General features: G+C 44.3%; 1 protein-coding gene across 1 annotated transcript in view; it reads left to right on the top strand.

Annotated features, from left to right (window-relative positions):
• The window catches only part of TPRG1 (tumor protein p63 regulated 1), a 104,481-nt gene that overhangs the window by 46,391 nt on the left and 35,053 nt on the right, over positions 1-23,037 (top strand). The window contains exon 4 of the mRNA XM_068281213.1: positions 683-859. Within this exon, the coding sequence (XP_068137314.1) occupies positions 683-859 (177 nt within the window). The remainder of the gene's footprint in view (positions 1-682; positions 860-23,037) is intronic.

Genomic DNA, 23,037 nt, shown 5'->3' with positions numbered 1-23,037 from the left:
GGGTAGTACTTTCATACAACAGCAAATGCTGGGCAACACAGGCTTCAATAAATCTGCAGCTGGCACGCAGGTACCAGCCGGTGCACCACCCTGGATATAGAAGAGATTCCTAGTCACAGATTTCAACCTGCAGATATTTTCCCTTCATTAGTGTAAGAGTTGTATATCCATAATGCTGTAGAAATAGTTTTTTACTGATCCTAAAAGTGCTGTTTTACTAGAGCCATGGGCCCATATCCAATTGACATTTTCTCCTGAGTTTCCTCCTAGGAGATCATTTTTCATCTTCTATTTAAAATAATTTTCAGCATTTTGCAATTGAAAAAGTAGGTGAAAAGGTACTACCAACATATTTAGAGTATTTTCTTGCTTGCTGGCAGTTTAAAAGGCATTTTATTTTAAGTTGTGAAAATATCACCAAGGTGAAAAAGTGAATTGCATATGGCCCATGGTTTCATATTTTGCACCAATGAAGACAAAATGGCTTCATAAACATTGGGCATGGTCACATTTTTGCGACCAGCCAAAGACAGGCTTACATACGCGGCAATGAAGGCACTTTAGTTTACTTAAAATAAACTGATCATGACAACATCTCACCTCCTGACTTCTTACACTATGTATATATGTGCATGTGGTTTCTGCACTGATGTCTTAGTTGTATCCTTCTCTTTCTTACCAGGGTTGATCATTGGAACAATGAGAAGGAACGTGTTGTTCTGATCACAGACCATTTTATTTTCATCTCCAAATATGACTTCATCACATTATGCAACCAAGAGATTCAGAAAATTCCTCTCAATTGCATAGACCGGATATGTCAAGGCCCTTTCATGTTTCCACAGAATTCTCTTGACAAGTAAGTATAATTATGTTCCTAAGGACCTGCTGCACTAACTAGCGGTAGTATTGCCATGCAGAGATAGCGCATGGCAATATTACCGGTACTACAGCAGCAGTGCACCACAAGTTACACTATTAGCACGACCCACGAGTACTACAAGGGTTGCCACGATAACATGTGTTTGTAATGTGCATTACCGCAGCGCTTTGCATTACTCGAGTACCGTGTGTCATGAATTATACAAATGATTGCTTGTATTGTCCAGCGCAGCTGACTGTCATTCCATTTCTCTCTCTCTCTCTCTCTCTCTCTCTCTCTCTCTCTCTCTCTCTCTCTCTCCCCCCCCTCCCCCCCCCCTTGAATAGGAACCTTTCATGCCTACCTTCTCACACCTACCTGCTAATGCCAAATGTCCAGTCCCAGCTGCAGTTTAACCACTTGCCGACCACCCACAGCCGATGGGCGGCGGCAAATTGGCCCGCAGAACGACCGCAATACGCCGATTGGCGGCGGGTCATTCTGCCGGGGATCGCGCGCATCCTCCGGCAATAGGCCCCACCCACCCGCGACGTCAACCCACCGGCCCTACGGAAGCACCGGCGGGTTGTTAACCCCCGATCTGCCGCAATAGAAGTGTATAATACGCTTTGTATTGTATACAAAGCGTATTATACAGGCTGCCCCCTGCCCTGGTGGTCCCAGTGATCGAGGGACCACCAGGGCTGGCTGCAGCCCTCCCTATGTGCACCCAAACACACTGATCTTCCCCCCCTTCCCTCTGATCGCCCACAGCACTCCTAAGACAACCCCCCTCCCACCCCCAGACCCCTGTTTGCACCCAATCACCCCCCCCCTAATCACCCATCAATCACTCCGTGTCACTATCTGCCAACGCAATTTTTTTAATTAGGTCCTGATCCTGCCCTCTGGGGGCTCCTGATCACCCCCCCACACCCTCAGATCCTCACCAGACCCCCCAACCTGTGTATTGTATACATCTATTCTTCCCTGTATTCACTCACTGATCACCTGTCAATCACCCATCAATCACCCCCTGTCACTAACACCCATCAGATAAGACCCTAACCTGCCCCTTGCGGGCAGCTGATCACCCGCACTCCCGTCCTCAGATCGCCTCCGAAGTGCATTGTTTACATCTGTTCTCCCCTCTAATTACCCATCAATCACTTCCTGTCACGATCTGTCAACGCTAGTTTTTAGGTTAGGTCCTAAACTGCCCCCTGGGGGCTCCTGATCACCCCCCCCCACACACACACACACCCTCCGATCAACCCCTATACCCCTCCCCCCCGTGTACTGTATACATCTATTCTCCCCTGTAATCACGCACTGATCACCCATCAATCACCCCGTCACCACCTGCCACTAACACCCATCAGATAAGACCCTAACCTGCCCCTTGCGGGCACCTGATCACCCTCAGATCGCCCTCAGATCGCCTCCAAAGTGCATTGTTTACATCTGTTCTTCCCTCTAATCACCCACTGAACACCCATCAATCACCCCGTCACTACCTGTCATGGTACCCATCAGATCAGGCCCCAATCACCCGCCCACACTCTCAGAACACCCTCAGACCCCCGCCCTGATCACCTCGGCAGTGCATTTCTTGCATCTATTCTCCCTTCTATTCACACCCTGATCACCTATTAATCACCCTGTCACCACCTGTCACTGCTACCCATCATATTAGACCCTAAACTGCCCCTTGCGGGCACCCAAACACCCGCCCACACCCTCAGATCCCCCTCAGACCCCGCCTGAACACCTCTCCAGTGCATTATTTACATCTGTTCTCCCCTCTAATCACCCATCAATCACCCATCAATAACCACCCTGTCACTGCTACCCATCATACCCATCAGATAAGACCCTCATCTGCCCCTTTGCGGGCACCCAATCACCCGCCCCCACCCTCGGATCGCCCTCGGACCCCCCCTCCCCTGATCACCTCCCCAGTGCATTGCTTGCATCTATTCCCCCCTCTAATCACACCTTGAGACACCATCAATCACCTCCTGTCACCACCTGTCACCCCCTAGCACACCTACCCATCAGATCAGGCCCTAATTTGCCCCGTGTGGGCTCCTGATCACTCAGCCAAACCTTCAGATCCCCCTCAGACCCCCTTCCGATCACTTCCCCAGTGCATTGATTGCATCTATTCTCCCCTCTAATCACCCCCTGAGACACCCATCAATCACCTCCTGTCACCCCCTAGCACTCTTATCCATCAGATCAGGCCGTAATATGCCCCCTGCGGGCTTCTGATCACCCGGCCAAACCCTCACCCGCCCCACCGCAGTGGCAGAATTTTTTTTTTTCTGATCACTGCTGGTCTCTACGACTTAATTGTCACTGAGACCAACCGTTATGCCACACAATACGCAACCGCCAATCCAAGAAGCTACCATGCCCAGCCTTTTCGGTGGAAACAACTCCCAAGTTTCCGAACGTAGCATTTTTTGGGGCCTTCTCCTTAACATGGGTCTAGTCAAAAAGAAAGTATTGCGGTCTTATTGGTCTACGCACCCAATACACCACATGCCCATGTTCTCTGCTGCCATGTCCAGGTCACGATTTGAGAACATCCTGCACTTCAGTGCCAATACAACCTGTCATCTAAGAGGCCACCCTGCTTATGACCAGTTCCACAAAATTTGGCCACTCATAGACCACCTGTCATCAAAATTTGCAGATGCTTATACCCCTGAACAGGCATTTTGAGGCATTTGGTTTCCAGACTACTCCTCACGGTTTTGAGCCCCTAAAATGCCAGGGCAGTATAAGAACCCCACAAATGACCCCATTTTAGAAAGAAGACACCCCAAGGTATTCCATTAGGAGTATGGTGAGCTCATAGAAGATTTTATTTTTTGTCACAAGTTAGTGGAAAATGACACTTTGTGAAAAAAAAACAGCAAAAATCTATTTCCGCTAACTTGTGACAAAAAATAAAATCTTCTATGAACTCATCATACTCCTAACAGAATACCTTGGGGTGTCTTTTCTAAAATGGGGTGATTTGTGGGGTTCATATACTACCCTGGCATTTTAGGGGCCCTAAAGCGTGAGGAGTAGTCTAGAAACCAAATGCCTCAAAATGACCTGTGAAATCCTAAAGGTACTCATAGGACGTTGGGCCCCTTAGCGCACCTAGGCTACAAAAAAGTGTTACACATGTGGTATCGCCGTACTCAGGAAAAGTATTTTTACACATGCCCATGCTGGGTGGGAGAAATCTCTCTGTAAATGGACAATTGTGTGTAAAAACAATCAAAAAAAAATCTTTTACAGAGATATTTCTCCCACCCAGCATGGGTATGTGTAAAAATACACCCCAAAACATATTATACTATTTCTCTAGAGTACGGCGATACCACATGTGTGACCCCTTTTTGCAGCCTAAGTGCACTAAGGGGCCCAACGTCCAATGAGCACCTTTAGGCTTTACAGGGGTGCTTACAATTTAGCACCTCCCAAAATGCCAGGACAGTAAACACACACCACAAATGACCCCATTTTGGAAAGTAGACACCCCAAGGTATTCAGAGAGGGGCATGGTGAGTCCGTGGCATATTTCTTTTTTTTTTTTTGTCACAAGTTAGCAGAAATGGAAACTTTTTTTTTTGTTTTATTTTTGTTTCAAAGTGTCATTTTCCGCTAACTTGTGACAAATAATAACATCTTCTATGAACTCACTATGCCTCTTAGTGAATACTTTGGAATATCTTCTTTCCAAAATGGGGTCATTTGGGGAGTATTTATACTATCCTGGAATTTTAGCACCTCATGAAACCTGACAGGTGGTCAGAAAAGTCAGAGATGCTTCAAAATAAGAAAATTCACTTTTGGCACCATAGTTTGTAAACGCTATAACTTTTACCCAAACCAATAAATATACACTTATTAGATTTTTTTTTTTTATCAAAGACATGTAGCAGAATAAACTTGGACAAAAATGTATATAGAAATTTTACTTTATTTGAAAAATGTCAACACAGAAAGTTACAAAAATCTTTTTTTTTTTTGACAAAATTCATGTCTTTTTTGATGAATATAATAAAAACTAAAAATCACAGCAGCAGCAATCAAATAGCACCAAAAGAAAGCTGTATTAGTGACAAGAAAAGGAGGGAAAATTCATTTAGATGGTAAGTTGTATGACCGAGCAATAAACCGTGAAAGCTGAAGTGGTCTGAATGGAAAAAAGGATCTGGTCCTTAAGGGGTAGAAAGACTGTGGTCCTCAAGTGGTTAAAACCTTTCCCTCCAAAAATGAATTAGAATAATGGAAAATAATATTTATTAATAATTCGAGATGGGATTATCATAGATAGAAAACAAATATATTAACCAGTTTCTAAATCTCAGGATAATATATAGTCCACATTAGAACCTTCTAACTGCTGTGGAAATCGAGGTATTCAGCGTTTAAAGACCACAAATGTTAATATGTTGATATTTAGTATCATTTGATTAAGTTTTATCTGCAGGTTATCAATCTGTCCTCGGATTCGCTGTAGGCCAATCCAGAAAGAATTGGCAATGGTTATTAATAAATTGTATATTTTCTGCCTGGAGGAAAGCCTTTCACACTTTGCTCTGCAGGAGGTAGGAACAACCATTTTTTAGGGGGGACAGCCCCGCTCCTCCTGGCGGAAATAGCCGATCGCTGTCAGGATGCTCTACTGCGCAGGCGCACGTCTCTTGCTCCTACGCAGTAGAGCGGACCCGCCGGAGATTGGCTATTTTCACCTATCTCTGTGCTGAGAGCTGTAACAGCGCCCCCGCTGGAGCCAGGAAAGGTAAATAAATCAGCGCTTGTCAGCCTTGTCGAGGGAGGATTCTGGGACACAGTCGGGACTGCCTGCAGCTACAGCAGAGGGGGAAGCCTCATTGGGACCCTGAGGCTTCCCCCTACCGAGGGAAGTACCCCCCAGGTTCTCTTTAAAATATGTGATTTCAGATATGTTCCCCACAACAGTCTGGTGCAAAAGTTGAGTATACAAGGAATGGGAAAGAATATATGTACATGGATAGGGGACTGGCTAATAGACAGAAAGAAAAGAATTGTGGTCAATGAATCATATACAAAATGGGTACATTTTAACAGTGGGGTCACACGGGATGGTACTGGGTCCAGTAGAAACTAATGTTGCAATTTTTGCAGATGATACAAAATTATGCAGAATTATCAACTCTCAGGAATATAGGGATATGCTGCAGAAGGATCTGGATAGGATATGATAGATGAAATTCAATCTTGTAAATGTAGTCATGCATTTTGGTCATACCAATGGTCTAGGACCGTTCAAAATAAATTGGATACAGATGGGGACATCAAACTTGGAGAAGGATTTAGGAGTACTTGTCGACCACACGTTTAATAATCATATTTAATGCCAAGTAGCTGCAGCTAAAGCAAATAACATTTTATGATGCATTAAGAGGGAAATAAAAACTGGGGATATTGGCATAATACTGCCCCTGTTTAAATGTTTAATTCTCTAGTAAGGCTGCATCTGGAATATGGAATTCAGTTACATTACACAGCATTACAGGAAGGACATTGCAGTTTTAAAGCAGGTGTAAAGACACGCATCAAAATTGATTAGAGGGATGGAAGGTATCACTTATCAGGAAAGGCTAGATAAACTGGGCTTATTTAGTCTGGAGAAAAGAAGACTTACCGTATATACTCGCATATAAGCCGACCCGCATATAAGCCGACCCCCCAACTTTCCCCTGAAAAAACTGGGGACAATGATTGACCCCCATATAAGCCGGGGGTAGGAAATGCTGGATTGGTGCAGCCCCCCAGTGTGTCCCAGTATAGCTAGTATAGTGCCCAGTAAAGGTAGGTAGTGTCCAGTATAGCTAGTATAGTGCCCAGTATAGCTAGTAAAGTGCCCAGTATAGCCAGTATAGTGCCCAGTATGGGTAGGTAGTGCCTCAGTTTAGCTAGTATAGTGCCCAGTTTAGCTAGTATAGTGCCCCAGTATGGCTAGTAAAGTGCCCAGTTTAGCCAGTATAGTGCCCAGTTTAGCCAGTATAGTGCCCAGTTTAGCTAGTATAGTGCCCAGTTTAGCTAGTATAGTGCCCAGTTTAGCCAGTATAGTGCCCAGTTTAGCCAGTATAGTGCCCAGTTTAGCCAGTATAGTGCCCAGTTTAGCTAGTATAGTGCCCCAGTATGGCTAGTAAAGTGCCCAGTTTAGCCAGTATAGTGCCCAGTTTAGTTAGTATAGTGCCCAGTTTAGCCAGTATAGTGCCCAGTTTAGCTAGTACAGTGCCCAGTTTAGCTAGTATAGTGCCCAGTTTAGCCAGTATAGTGCCCAGTTTAGCCAGTATAGTGCCCAGTTTAGCTAGTATAGTGCCCAGTTTAGCCAGTATAGTGCCCAGTTTAGCCAGTATAGTGCCCAGTTTAGCCAGTGTAGTGCCCCAGTATGGCTAGTAAAGTGCCCAGTTTAGCTAGTATAGTGCCCAGTTTAGCTAGTATAGTGCCCAGTTTAGCCAGTATAGTGCCCAGGTTAACCAGTATAGTGCCCAGTTTAGCCAGTATAGTGCCCAGTTTAGCCAGTATAGTGCCCAGCATAGGTAGGTAGTACTCCCGCCCTCACCCCCCGCTCCCCGCTCCCCCCGCTGCTATTACCTGCAGGCAGCGGCCGCTTCCTAATCCGCGTTCCCCTTCTGTTTCAGCGTGTATCACAGCAGCGCGCCCGGCGCTGCTGCTGTGACGATGCAGAGTGCAGGAAAGAGCGCGGCTCCCTATAGCGGCGATCTGTATCGCCGTTACCAGGGGAACCGCTCTTTCCTGCCCCCTGCATCGTCACAGCAGCAGCGCCGGGCGCGCTGCTGTGATACACGCTGAAACAGAAGGGGAACGCGGATTAGGAAGCGGCCGCTGCCTGCAGGTAATAGCAGCGGGGGGAGCGGGAAGGGGGGGGGAGCGGGGCGCGGAACACCCACCACTAACCACTATACCACCAGGGAAGACTCGCATACAAGCCGACCCCCCAACTTTTGACCCCCTTTTCGGGGGTCAAAAATTCGGCTTGTATGCGAGTATATACGGTAGGCCTCAATTCACGGAGCATTATCAAACGTTTATCAAACACTTTATCAAACGTTTGATAATTTACCTCATGGGTAAAATCTCACTAAGGTGTTATATATTTGTTGAACATTTTATCGATAAAGCAATTGATAAATATATAACACCTTAGTGAATTTAAAATGAGATTTTATCCATGAGGTCAATTATCAAACGTTTGATAAAGTGTTTGATAAACGTTTGATAATGCTCCGTGAATTGAGGCCTTAGGGTTCAAACCCACTAGCAGCCTTTTCTAAGCCCTAGTGATTTGAAAAGCTCTCGCTAATGCAATGCTATGTGTGATCTTTTAAAAATCGCATCCCTCAAGGGGGCGTAGATGCTTTCCTTGAGACGAAAGACATCCATGGTTATAATTACTGGGTGATTCCCAGAAGTGTAGATCCAGGAATTTTATCTGATTGGCATTTGGAGTTGGGAAGGAATTTTTCTCCCTGTTGGGGCTAATTTGACCATGCCTTTTAAAATGAACCAGAGATGAAGCACCCTCGTGTATTTTACCATATCTATCAGTGGAAACATTAGAGAAAACACCTACCCTGATCTCTGTTTCATTGTTCACTGTTCAGCCTGCTTGTTATCAGCCCTGATAAAATCCCCAACTGAGCATTCAGTCTGGTATTGCTCAGGAATCATTATAGCTGAGTCTGTCTTCTCTGATGTCTGTTCAAGCCCAAGCCTGCCCCCTTCTGGCTCTGCTATAATGACTCAGACTGAATGCTCAGTCAGGGATTTTATCTGGGCTGATAACAAGCAGGCTGAGCAGTGAAGGATGAAACAGAGAGCGGAGTGTTGGTGTTTTCTCTAATGTTCCCACGGATATGGTAAAATACATGAGGGTGCTTCGTCTCTGGTTAACATTAAGGATTTTTCACCTTTCTCTGGGTCAACAGGGGTATGTGAGGGTGCAGGCTAGTGTTGTGCTCCTGGACTTAAAATTTAATTATGGCACTGGTGGTTTAGCTCCAGTGACCAGCTACCATGGGCAGTTTCGTTGTAGTTTGGGTGCTGTTGTGTAGCCTGAGAAGTTTATCAGCTGAAGATGGTGGATTTGACACCAGTACTGAAACTTATATGAAGGCAATAAAGGGTAAATATGTTTTGGCTGGCATTGGAAGGCTTAGAGGATATGTTAAGGGAGGTTAGCGTTAATGTCAGTGATTAGCACGCTTGTGAAAAGGCCCTTAGCACTCCTAAAGAGCTTTAAGTCGCGCTAAGCTTCGCGCGCTAAGTTAGCACGTGCAAAGTTTAACATCGCGTGGTGCGCGTGGAAGGTCGCATCGCAATACGACCAAAACGGCGCATCAGGTGCGCCTATAACGTCACACCGGGTGCGCCCGAATCGTCGCACTGTACACAATTTTTTTAATTTTTTTTTACACATAATTGTCCATTTACAGAGATTTCTCCCACCCAGCATGGGTATGTGTAAAAAAATTTCCACTGAAAAGGCTGGGCATGGTAGCTTCTCGAATTGGCGGTTGCGTATTGTGTGGCATAACAGTTGGTCTCAGCCACAATTAAGTCGTAGAGATCCACGGTGCAGAACAGATGAAAAAAAGTCTAGGGCCAATCCTAGATTATCTGTCTCCACCTGGACTCTTGACTGGGCGGTGAAAGGGGGCAGTACGGGTACGGCGGAACCAGGGGATTGCCAATTGGGATTTTCCAGCACCTCTGGGTAGTATGGGCCCGTTTTGCTGGTGGCTGCCACTCGGGACTTAATGTACGTGCCACCGAACCAGTTTCTACTACCATGCTGGTGCTCGCCACTTCACCAGGGTCTATGGTAGTACTGGTGCCTAGGTCCAGGAGATGCTATGCTGCTGGGCCATGCCTCACCAAGAAAACTCAGATCAGCGCTAGCACCACTCTGCTGCCCTTGAGTCTGATCCTGCGCCACCTGCGGTCCAGTGACATGGGGTGTGGTACGCCTGGCTCTAGCCGGGACCTCAACCTCGTCATTGCTATCGGTCAGAGAGCCACTGCTGTTCACCGGTTCGTATTCTGACCCGAATGATTCGTCAGATGAGGCTTCCCAATCTCACTCACCCCACGGAGCCAGAATCTCGGCGGCCTCTTTAGCGGAATACCCCTTTTTTGCCATGGTGGATTGCTAAATTTAGGGGGTATTCCTCTGAGACTACCCAGGAAAAAGAGCACCTACCTAGCAAAAGGGAGTACTTGTGAAGTAGAAAGCTGTGGTCACTGAGTTTTGATTAAAAAAAAAGAATCAAAACTGATCTTTACAGCACCACAGTTATTGTACAGTGTTTTTTGCAGTGATCAGAAAAAAAAATTCTTTCACTGCGGTGGGGCGAGTGAGGGTTTGGCCGGGTGATCAGAAACCCTCAGGGGTCAAATTAGGGCCTGATCTGATTGGTAGGAGTGATAGGTGGTGACAGGTGGTGATTAGATGGGAGAATAGATGCAATCAATGCACTGGGGAGGTGATCGGAAGGGGGTCTGAGGGTTTGGCCGAGTGATCAGGAGCCCACACGGGGCAAATTATTGCCTGATCTGATGGGTAGTTGTGCTAGGGGGTGACAGGAGGTGATTGATGGGTGTCTTAGGGTGTGATTAGAGGGGGGAATAGATGCAATCAATGCACTGGGGAGGTGATTAGGGGCAGTCTGAGGGTGATCTGAGGATGTGGGCGGGTGATTGGGTGCCCGCAAGGGGCAGATGAGGGCCTGGTATGATGGGTAGCAGTGACAGGGGGTGATTGATGGGTGATCAGTGGGTGATTAAAGGGGAGAACAGATGTAAATAATGCACTGGGGAGGTGATCAGGGGGTGTCTGAGGGCGATCTGAGGGTGTGGGCGGGTGTTTGGGTGCCCACAAGGGGCAGATTAGGGTCTGATGTGGGTAGCAGTGACAGGGGGTGATGGGGTGATTGATAGGTGATCAGGGTGTGATTAGAGGGGAGAATAGATGCAAGCAATGCACTGGCGAGGTGATCAGGGCGGTCTGAGAGTGTGGGCGGGTGATTGGGTGCCTGCAATGGGCAGATGAGGGTCTGATCTGATGGGTATGATGGGTAGCAGTGACAGCGGGTGATTGATGGGTGGTTAGAGGGGAGAACAGATGTAAATAATGCACTGGGGAGGTGATCAGGGGTGGTCTGAGGGTGTGGGCAGGTGTTTGGGTGCCTGCAAGGGGCAGATTAGGGTTTGATCTGATGGGTGCAAGTGACGGGGTGACGGGGTGATTGATAGTCTGAGGGGTGCTGTGGGCGATCAGGGGGACAGGATCAGTGTGTGTGTTTACATACACAGCTACCTCCTCCCCTGGTGTTCCCTCGATCACTGGGACCACCAGGGGAGGAGGCAGCCTGTATAATACTGTTAGGATTCCTCCTGTGGCGTGTGCTGTTCATTGCAGGTGGAGCCGCAAATGGACAGTTCTGGCTTGTCAGCCTGCATTCGGTTGTGCATTCGCAATGAGTCACATTGTCATTTGCAATTGCTCTGCAGTTCTGGGCAGCTCAGAATGCTGTCATTATTCCACCAATGGTTTACTACAGCTGAACTGCAGCCAGATAGCCCTGGATTTCCTGCATGCATGTTCTTGCATAGTACTGCATGCATTTGTTATGATGGTCTTTCAGCTAGCAAATGGTATTCAGGCCAGCTCAGGATTGAATGATTACCATTCAGCTGTGTGGAGATTTGCATGCTTGCATCCATTGGCTGATGCCAGCATAAAAGCCTGCCTCTCCTGTTAGACCCCGGCCCGTCATAGTTTCAGCTCTGTCTAAGCTGTTACTGGGTCCCTTGATATTCCGTGTCTTATGCTACGTACACACTTGCGATAACTATCGTTTGCAAGGAACGATAGTTACCAGACGAACGATATTGGAAAGATTGGAATGCAACGATGGGATGCAGCGATCATCATACACATTTTAACGATCGTTCTCGCAGAAAAGAACGATCAGAAGTAAATGTTGCGTACTTATTTATATAGAATAAAAAAAAAACACTGACATGGAGTTACAATAGATACAAATATATGATCGTTAACTTGAAAACAAAGTTTAATTGAAATGAGCAATGTAACCATCTTTACGGCCGTGCTACAAAGGAAGTACTGAAGCTGGGCAGAATTCAACGCAGGCGCATTGGCCCTTGTAACGATCGTTCTCGGCCGATGTCTGTACACACTATAGTTTTGTAACGATTGTCGGTAGATACGATCCGTCAGGTTGGATATTTCCATCTTCCCGATGTCGTTCTTTTGGCGTTCGTGTTAATGATCGTTGGGTAAAGTTTTTTCCCCGATTGTCGGCGGAACGATCGTTAATTAGCTGTTTCAAACGACCGTAGTCGCCAGTGTGTACGCTGCATTAGTTCAGTTATCCTGTGGAGCTACAATTATATATTTCCCACGGGGACATATATACGTACTCCTTCTAGAATAGAGATTTTGTATTGCCTAGCCTTGTTCGCTGTATTGCTCCAGATCCTAGCCTGTCTTCCTTGCTTATGTTATATATTGGTTCATCGCCAATATATACATATGTTAGTCAGTTGCTTGTAGTTTCATTGATAGCTGTAAATTGTAATTCACTAGGAAATCATATCTATTGTATATTTGTCTGTGTATTTACTTTTGTCTGCCTTTTTGACTGCTATTGCCTGACGATTCTGTCCTGTCCTTGCGAGGTAGCCATTGCTGCGGTTGCTATTGGTTACCTCACTCTTGTCTTTGTGAATGCTTGCTGTCACTGAGGCAGTGACTAGATTAGCAAGCATTCATTCTGTCAGCCTCTGTCCTCCTAGTCCTATCCTTGCAAGTAGCCATTGCTGCGGTTGCTATTGGCTACCTCACTCCAGTCTGTCTTGTATCTGTCTGAATGTTTACTATCGCAAGAGCAGCGCAACATCGCACTGCGCTGTCATTGCGTCTATCAGAAGCCCAGAGCTGCAGTTGCTCTGGGCTGCCTGTGTAGCCTCTTCCATTATCCAGCTCTTAGCCTTGCTGTGCTGGATAATCAGAAAGTATGACCCCTCCAGCATTACAAATACACTTTGTATACATTACAAAGTGTATTATACACTTTTGCAGGGGGAGATCGGGGTGTTTACAACCCACTGGCGCTGCTGAATGGCCGGCGGGTTGACGTTGCGGGTGGGTGGAGCCTAATGCCAGCGGATGCGTGCGCATCCCTGCGCGCGATCCCCGGCTAATTAGTCCCCTAGGTGCCGCCGCCATATAGGCATGCAGAAAAAAAAAACATTCCCGCTCGGTATCCCGGAACCTTCTGGAACAGGGTGGTCGCTCTCCTCCTGTTGGCTTTTCCACTGGTATGACGTATATACAAGTATAAAGTGCCAGATTTGTTGTCGTGCACACTGTCATCTATAGTGTATCAGATGTGCCTGGTCAAGGATCACCACTCCAGCTTCATCAAAAGTAGAAAACCGGCACCATCCAGAGTTGCTCTTTAAGTATTTATTGCTCAAATGTCATGAAATAAATACGACGTTTCGGAGTACCATACTCCTGCCTGTTTATACCCGCCCAGTTCTCTTCTGCGGACCACGTGAGCTGGCTTCTCACAGTGATTGGTTCCTTAAGTTAGGCAACAGTTTTCCATCAAGTCCGCGCCCGTATAGGAGCGCTCATTGGATAGTATGTGCAGCAAGCCGATTGGCTGCACTGAAACTTAGGCTGTATATAAGAATCGTACTTTAACATGTTTACAATATGCCATGTACTTGAGAAAGGAGTATGGTACTCCGAAACGTCGTATTTATTTCATGACATTTGAGCAATAAATACTTAAAGAGCAACTCTGGATGGTGCCGGTTTTCTACAAGTATAAAGTGCTAGCACCCCTTTTGGGGGTGGGGGTAACAACTGTTAAAGAGGTTTGGGGAGGCGCCCAGATTTTCTACTAATGGGTCTGAGCATATTACTGTACGGTATTATAAAAAGAGGTTTCTTACCTCCAAAGAAGACTCACTCGAATATAACGTAAGGAGTCTTTATTATCAAGTGGTTAATTGTAGACAATGCGTTTCATGGGTCTCAGTACAAACAAGTAACCTAAAATAAATACAGATATGTCTAGTTTCGCATAAAAATACATACATAAATTGATGCACACGATCCTATTAAAAATAACAAATACTCCAAATTGCTTATTATTACGCACTAGTTCTATTAGTTATACACATATTGTGTTATCTAGTTATTATACATGCTGGTAAGGCTACAAACCCCCCCCTCAGATAGAACTGGAAGGAAAGTAAAAGGAGAAGCTTATAGGAGTGACTAGAATAACCCCCAGAAAGTGAGAGGGGGGGGGGGGGGGAAGGTAAGACAGAGAAAGGATACAACCACCTGATATATATAAGGTGTGAAGGGGATACAGTATAGAAAGCCAAGTCAAAAGTCTCTAGGTAGATGCCAGTACCTGTAAAGGTGTCTGTGTGATAGAGCATACTAAAGATTATGGGGTTTATAATTTAATAGGCATTATTAAATTATAAACCCCATATCCTTTAGTATGCTCTATCACACAGACACCTTTACAGGTACTGGCATCTACCTAGAGACTTTTGACTTGGCTTTCTATACTGTATCTTATTCACACCTTTTTTTTTTTTTTCTCACTTTCTGGGGGTTATTCTAGCCACTCCTATAAGCTTCTTCTTTTACTTTCCTTCCAGTTCTATCTGGGGTGGTTTTCAGCCTCCTCTCACATTGGTGACACCAATGTTGTAGCCTTACCAGCATGTATATTAACCAGATAACACAATATGTGTATAACTAATAGAACTAGTGCGTAATAATAAGCAATTTGGAGTATTTGTTGTTTTTAATAGGATCGTGTGGATCAATTTATGTATGTATTTTTATGTGAAACTAGACCTATCTGTATCTATTTTAGGTTACTTGTTTGTACTGACCTGAGGAAGCGGGCTGAGACCCGTGAAACACGTTGTCTACAATTAACCACTTTATAATAAAGACTCCCTAATGTATATTTGAGTGAGTCTTCTTTTGGAGGTAATACCTCTTTTTATAATACTGTACAGTAATATACTCAGAACCATTAGTAGAAAATCTGGACGCCTCCCCAAACCTCTAACAGTTGTTAGGGGATAGGTTAGGAGTAGGATAGAGGTGATAGGAAGAACAGGTTAGTGCTAGGCAATAGGCATTACAGGTGGTTAGGGTTAGGCGTAAAGGTTATTGTTAGGCAGCAGGGAAGCCGGAAGCAGAATATCGGTAATAATATATTACTGATATTTCAACTATCGGCATCATTTGGCCCCCAACTGAAGCCAGGGTTAGTCGAGATGTATTCCTTTGAACTGGGCCAGTTAAATGATTTTCCTGCTGATTTTGATTGGCCTGGTACTGAGCTGTGTGCAACCAGCATACATTTTCTACTAGTTAGATTTCCCTTCACTATCTGCCTCTTACAAGTTAATTGATGACTGAAAGGGAGGTGAAATCCTCTGATGGCAATGACTCTAAAGTGGAAATATGTTTAGTAGTATTGGAAAGAGTTAGAATATCTTAAAGCATTTTAGTGATGTCTGTGTTCCTTCTGTGAATAGTTTGTTTGCACCCTGTCTCAGTTGTAGGGTTATTAAGAAAGAATCTTTGGAAAATTTTTAAACAGCACTAATAGCTAACAGACGAATAACCTAGATATACTTCTATAACTTTGGATGAGGTTCCCATGTAAGTAAAAATTGTCAACAAAATGATTATGCATTGTGAAGGACTTTACTACCACATCTTATACTGTGTATTACCAGCAGAGGACACTGTAGCTCTAGGTAAGTAAACCTGTTTTATTATAGCTCACCAATGATGGTAAAGAGAAATGAGTAGCAGGCTAGCAGCTATGCAGTCGCGTAAGAAGTATGTTTGCTAGCTAGACTTTACACACTGTTATGTGCAGTGAAAGAGAACACACACATGAATAAGTTGTGCCGTTTCAGGAAAAATCTTGCAGGTAACTTTAATAAAACCTATTACACTACTTTCTTGAACAGAAATGGAAAGACTTTTTTTCACCAGGTGCTGTGTACACCATATTTCATAGTTCAACGTTTGTAACTGTAAATAGCTTAAAGAGTCTGAAGCCTAAAAAATTACCTCTTTTTAATACCCAGTCCTCTTCAGCATTAAAGAGACACTGAAGCGGAAAAAAAATTATGATATCATGATTTGTATGTGTAGTACGGCTAAGAAATAAAACATTAAGATCAGATACATCAGTCTAATTGTTTCCAGTACAGGAAGAGTTAAGAAACTCCAGTTGTTATCTCTATGCAAAAAAGCCATTCATTTCTACAGACTTTCAAAAGTCGTGGAGAGGGCTGTCTTCTGACTTTTATTATCTCAACTGTTTACTTTTTCTCTGCCAGAGGAGAGGTCATTAGTTCATAGACTGCTCTGAAAGAATCATTTTGAATGCAGAGTGTTGTGTAATCTGCACATATTAGAGAATGATGCAATGTTAGAAAAAACACCATATACCTGAAAATAAATATATGAGAATATGTTCTTTGCTGCTAATCTTCTAGTAATTATTCATAGTACACAACCAATTCATTATATCATATATTTTTTTTCGCTTCAGTGTCTCTTTAATGCCATAGCTGAAACACTGCATCCCTGCGGCAGAATGAGGTTTTATCACCCCAAAATCCCGGGGCAAAAACCCACAACTTTCCAGGTTGTGGATTTTGCTGCCCGAGGGAGGCAGAGCTTTGCTCTGTAGCTCCCCCTCCAGTCGCATCAATCTCCGCGGATCTCTGCCTCTCCCTGCCCCTCTCAGTGAAAGAAGACTGAGAGGGCCGGGAGGATTCGGAGATTGACGCGAGTAGAGACAGAGCTACTGCACAAAGCTCTACCTCTACCTGAAGGACCCCCGAATTTTGTCTCGGGTATTTCGGGGTGATTAAGGCCTCCTTTTGCTGTGGGAATGTGGCGTTTCACCTATGGCATTAGTGCTGAAGGTCATTTTGTGGGCTTCAGACTCTTTAAAAACCCACGTTAACAAAAAAACAAAAAAAAGGCATTTTTTTTTTTTTAGTTTCAATTATTCGGAAAGTGGTTATAGCCTCTATTAGGTTTTTATTGTTGTCTTTGGTCCCTGTCTGGGAGAATTTTCCATACCACTTGTCCAGGACATACCTGTTTTTGGGGTCACTATTTTCTAAGTATGATCATCTTCAAAATAGTTTTATTTTTTTGAATCAACATTACCCTTGTTAAATTGAAGGTAGCCCTAATATTCTCCCCTCAATAACCATGGTTCTAGTTCAGCATAACTTAACTAGCTGCCTGGAATCACTTTTGTGTTCCAAATCCTAAAACAAAATGCCATATCAATCCATACCTTGCACCAATGAAGGCCCAAATCAGTCTGAAACATCTGCCTGCAAGTTGTATAATATGGCTGTAAACAATGTATAGGTTATAGATGGGCTGCAAACTAGTGTTTCTGGGTGTGTGTCTGGCTTTATAGGATAATCAAAATAAGTTTTCCCCAGTGGACTTGAAGTTGATTGTACTGGTTTTACCTACATTTGAGTATTTATTCACTATTGGAGCTGTAAAGGTTTGTTATTCATGCAACGAGCAAATGCTGCTGGTGAGCAAACCCAAAATAAATGTTTATTGAATCATTGGGCCTGATTCATCAAGTTGCGCTGCCAAAGCGTGCAAATTCATGCAAATAAAAAAAATACAGATAAATTAATTGGATTCCCACTAAATTGGCCCTAGACTAGGATGGATTTGACTATGAGAGGGTTTAGATTGCAAGCTCCTCTGAGGGGACAGTCAGTGACCAGACTTTATATGCCGTATATACTCGCATGTAAGCCGACACATGTATAAGCCGAGGTACCCACTTTTCCCTCAGAAACTAGGAAAAAGTGATCGACTCGCATATAAACCCCCTCCCCAATATAGCCCCTCCACAGTAGCCAAATGTTCCCCCAGTACAAGTCAGCCCCCCTCCCTATAGCCAGATGTGCTCCAGGATCATATAGCTGTGTCTCCAGAAGCCACTAGATGGTGTCATAGATATGAGACACAGCGATTGCCACACAGGAAGAATCTCTGATTCCTAATAATAATTATCATACTCTTACGGAACACTGTAATATGCTATACTGGAATTGTGTAGTGTACATTTGGTACCCTAAAACTTTATCATGGGTTATCGTTCCTTAACCGTTTCAACTTATTTTCATCCCCAAGCTATCAAAAAAGTGAAACAGTGGTACTGTATTAAATCTAAGTCAAGAACAATTTATTTTAAACAAACTAGGGGCAAATCGGAACCTTTCTAGGGAATAAAGTACTGTATCTGTTTTTCAACCTATAGGTGCTATGTCATGTTATCTCGTGTCATTGCTTCAGGTTCCTCAGCTCCTACCTTGGGGCATGCGAGGATGAGTTAGAATATGAATGTGATTTTTGTGTGTGTGTGTGTGTCTGCTTGTGCAAAATAGGTTATGTACTACAGGGGTTTAGCTTATGTACTACAGGGGTTTACTGGAAGAGGCTGGATATAAGGGTGGAAGTGGGTCATCATTTATGGAGGTCTGTTGCTTAGCAACAGAGTTAATGTATCATGTTTCACAATGTTGCATGCCTTTGCCCTTGAGCTAAGGTGGGAAAGGAAGAGAATACTAGAGGCAAGGTAATCTCAAATTATATACTCACTTGGCTCTTCCAAGTTACTGTAATTGTATATTCAGAACGAGGATAACTTCAGGCACCATTTGTTAGAACTGTATTTTTTTTTTTAATGGGGCGTGGGGTCCGAGGGATGTTCTTTTATCTAGTAATTATATCTTGTTATTATACCGTGTCACTGGCTCAGTTCAACCCCCTGAAGGAAGATAATTATGATGCTGCTTGTGAATGAATACATGCACCTCTGTCAGTTATGGAGGCTTAGCATGTCTCTGCCTGCCCTGCATTCCTTTTTTTCTCCAGAAATTTCTTGTTTATTGTAATCTGTTCATTTTGTGACGGCACTGAGATTTCACAGACCTAAGTAATGAAGCGTGTGTTGTACAATTCAGCTTCCTGCAGCAGGTAGTACATTTCAAGTCATATTTCCCAATCAAACTGGAATTTTCTCCATCAGAGATGGGTGGAAAAACACACACACACTCACACACACACACACTTTTTTACCCTTTTTTACCCTTTTTTGTCTTTGCAGTTCAATTCCTTTTTCTTAATTACTGTTCAAAATTAAACAAAGGAGCGTGTTCAAGATGAGACCATACTTAAGTTATTTATAAGAGCAAGTTCCCACATTCTCTCTCTTTCTCTGGCCCATATGCAATTAACTTTTTCTCCTACGCTTTCTCCCAGGAGATAATTTTTCATCTGCTATTTAGAATAGTTTTTCTAAACTTTGAAACTGAAAAAGTAACAAGAAGTAGGTGGAAAAGTACTATCAGAACTATTTTAAAGGGCATTTTCTTAGCAAGTTTAAAAATATAACTTAGGAGAAAAAAATAATTTCATATGGATCTCTTACTGTCTCTCTCTATGTGTCCCTTATTCAATTCACTTTCTCTCCTAATTTTTCTCCTATGAGAGTTTTTATCTTCTGTTTAAAATAACTTTCAGCACTCTGCAACTAAAAAAGTACCAGAATGTATGTGGAAAGGTACTGGCAAAATTATTCTGAGTATTTTCTTGCTTGCTGGTGGTTTAAAAGGCATTTTGATAAAATATGAAAATATCACCTAGGAGAAATCGTAGGTGAAAAAGTGAAGTGAATAAGAGCCTTTGTTTTCTAGCACATTTAGGCGTTTCTCCCCCAATAAATTAAGCCATTTACTCCCGCTACCATATACACTTTCAGATTGTACGCAACGGTTTACTTTTAGCATCAAATGCATATCTGTCAGGATCTCTCCTGTAGCATGTTTTGTTGCTTGCAGTGGAGCTGCAACTGGGCAGTTCTGACTTGTCTGCTTGCGTTCGGGTGCGCATTCGCAATGAGCGACATTGTCATTTCCAATCACTCTGCAGTTCAGAGCAGTTCAGGATGCTGTCAGGATTCCTCCTTGTTTGCTGCAGTTGAACTGCAGCCAGATAGCCCTGGATTTCCTACATGCATGTTGTTGCATAAGGCCCGGTTCACATTAGCGTTCGCTATCCGGATTTTCCGGATCTGATCCGGACCGCATACTGTACAAACGGAACGTACGTTCCGCATAGCAATGCAAAGGCTATGCGGACGTTCACATATGTACGTTCCGTACAGTACGGAGCCGGACCGGATCCGGACTCCGGACAGTTTTCCAACATGCGCTATTTTTTGGGTCCGGATCTCCGGCCCACGCACCCGGACCGGAGCCGGACCTGAGCCTGACAGCACCATACGGAACACAGAAACCAATGGGGAACGGAAGGCACAGAACACACTGCCTACAAAAACCTGACGTTCTACCCTACTTCCTATGCGCATCCAAGCGGCCATTTCTGATGGGGACACATGGACCAAGCATGACTGGAGCAGCAGTGACAGACGTGCTGGAGCTGTTTGGCAGAATGTCGGAGGTGGAGGTGAGGCCTACAGCGGAGGAACCTGATTCTACAGGTGCACCAGGTGCACCTTCTGCTGACCCCAACATTTTTTTTCTTAAAATTTCGCTATTTTTTGCCCACGGATCCGGATGGCAGCCTGATGCATGCCTGATGCAAATGGACTGGATCCGGATCGGAACTGTACGGTCCGTTTGCATGGCAAAACGCAAGTGTGAACGGGGCCTAATACTGCATGTATTTGTTATGATAGTCTTTCAGCTAGCAAATGGTAATCAAGCCAGCTCAGGATTGAATGATTACCATTCAGCTGTGTGGAAATTTGCATATCTGCATCCATTGGCTGATGCCGGCATAAAAGTCTGCCTCCCTTTTCAGACTCTGCCCGACATAGCGGTCAGTACGCTGGTGTGCTGGGCACTTTGTCACTCTGTAATAAATCTGTTATTGTAGTTCAATGCGACCTTATTACTTGTGCTTTAGCTAGTTCTTGATAAATATATATGCAGGCTAATATATATTTATCCCTTAGTTGAACTGTGTTATTTTTCTTTCATTGTTGTTTATTGCCTGGTTTCCATGCCTGAGGGATGTTCACTGCATCCGCGGTGGGTCAGTGAAGTCCACTATCCTGATAGCCTGGATTCTGCCATCACCACGTTAGTGACTGGTAGTATTCCTGCTACTCTAGTTTCTGGGAACATAACTATAGGCTGCGGTTGCTATTAGTAACGTTCTTTCCTGTAGTCTTGCCTGTGTGGATGCTTGCTGGTGACTAAGTTGTTAACCTGCTTGCTCTGCTTCTGTGGACGTGACTGTGAGCTGCGGTTACTACTAGTTACGCTAGTCCTTGTACCTGTCTGAATGCTTGCTATCGCTAGGGCAGTGCTTAGTCTTGCAAGCGTTCTGTCTATCTTTCTTGTATCTGTTTTGTTACTGAGCCAGAGGCTCAGACGCCCCCACCCTGGGCAAAAGTCAGTCAGTCTGTCTGTTGGTTCATTGTCTGATTACTCAGACCATAGGCAGCGCAACATCGCACTGCGCTGCCATTAAGTCTTATTTGTAGAAATATCAGAAGCCCAGAGTTGCAGTTGCTCTGGGCAACCTGTGTAGCCTCTTCCGTTATTCAGCTACTAGCCTTGTTGCTCTGGGTGGTCAGAAAGTATACCCCCCCCCCCCCCCCCCCCCAGGCATTACAATATCTTTATGGTTGTTTTAAACACGCTTTTCATGTCATGGATTAGTTATTTGGTTAGCCTTTCTAACATTGTAAGTTGGATACTTCTTCCATATATTGTTTTGCATAGTTTACAAACTATTCATCTAAGTCACAACAATAGACAATCGCAGTCTACTTAAACTAATACCACACAAGTAATTGAATGTTTCCATGTTTTTAATGAACAATGAACACACCATGCAAACATTCACAGTGCAGGTGAAAAAAAGAGAATAATGACCTCCAAGAGCTAATTGGAGTGAGTTGTTAGTCAGCTGGAGTCCAATCAATGAGATGAGATTGGAGGTGTTGGTTACAGCTGCCCTGCCCTATAAAAAACACACACCAGATTTTGGTTTGCTTTTCCCAAGAAGCATTGCCTGATGTAAATGATGCCTCACACAAAAGAGCTCTCAGAAGATCTACGATTAAGAATTGTTGACTTGCATAAAGCTGGAAAGGCCTATAAAAGTTTCTCCAGAAGCCTTGCAGTTTGTCAGCCACGGTAAGACAAACTGTCTATAAATGGAGGAAGTTCAGCGCTGCTCCTACTCTCCTTAGGAATGGCAGTCCTGTAAAGATGACTGCAAGAACACAGCGCAGAATGTTTAATGAGGTGAAGAAGAATAGAGTGGCATAATAGAGGCACTGGCATATGCTAACATCCATGTTACCGGATCTATGATACGTAATATACTAAACAAGGATGCAGTTAATGGGAGGATACCACAGAGGAAGCCACTGCTGCCCCCCCCCCCCCCCCCTAGAAAATTGCTGCTTGTTTAAGATTTGCAAAAGAGCACCTGGATGTTCCATAGCAGTACTGGTAAAATGTTCTGTGGACAGATGAAAACAAAGTTGAGTTGTGTGGAAGAAATACACAACACTGTGTGTGGAAAAAAAGAGGCACAGCACACTAACATCAAAACCTCATCCCAACTGTGAAGTATAGAGGTGGAGGCTTCATGGCTTGGGCTGCTTTGCTGCGTCAGGGCCTGGACAGATTGCTATCATCAAAGGAAAAATGAATTCCAAAGTTTATCAAGACATTTTGAAGGAGGACTCAAAGGAGCCCAACTTTTTGAGGTTAAAAAACATGTTGTGCTTGTGGGAAGGTGTCGGCTTTCACTTATTACTTCCTTTGTTCCAACATGTGTGCCCCCGTTCTTCTGTTTTAGACCCCTGTTGCGGCTCCCTACCTGATTGTCCAGCATGGAAATACTGCGCTGTGCATGCGCAGTATTTCCTGTCTTCTCCCCGGTGAATGAGCTCCTCCATCAC

This window comes from Hyperolius riggenbachi, chromosome 4 (assembly GCF_040937935.1).
Source record: "Hyperolius riggenbachi isolate aHypRig1 chromosome 4, aHypRig1.pri, whole genome shotgun sequence".
NCBI classification, from domain to species: Eukaryota; Metazoa; Chordata; class Amphibia; order Anura; family Hyperoliidae; genus Hyperolius; species Hyperolius riggenbachi.
The sequence above is the reverse complement of the archived record's forward strand: the minus strand, read 5'-3'. Positions and strand labels throughout refer to the sequence as shown.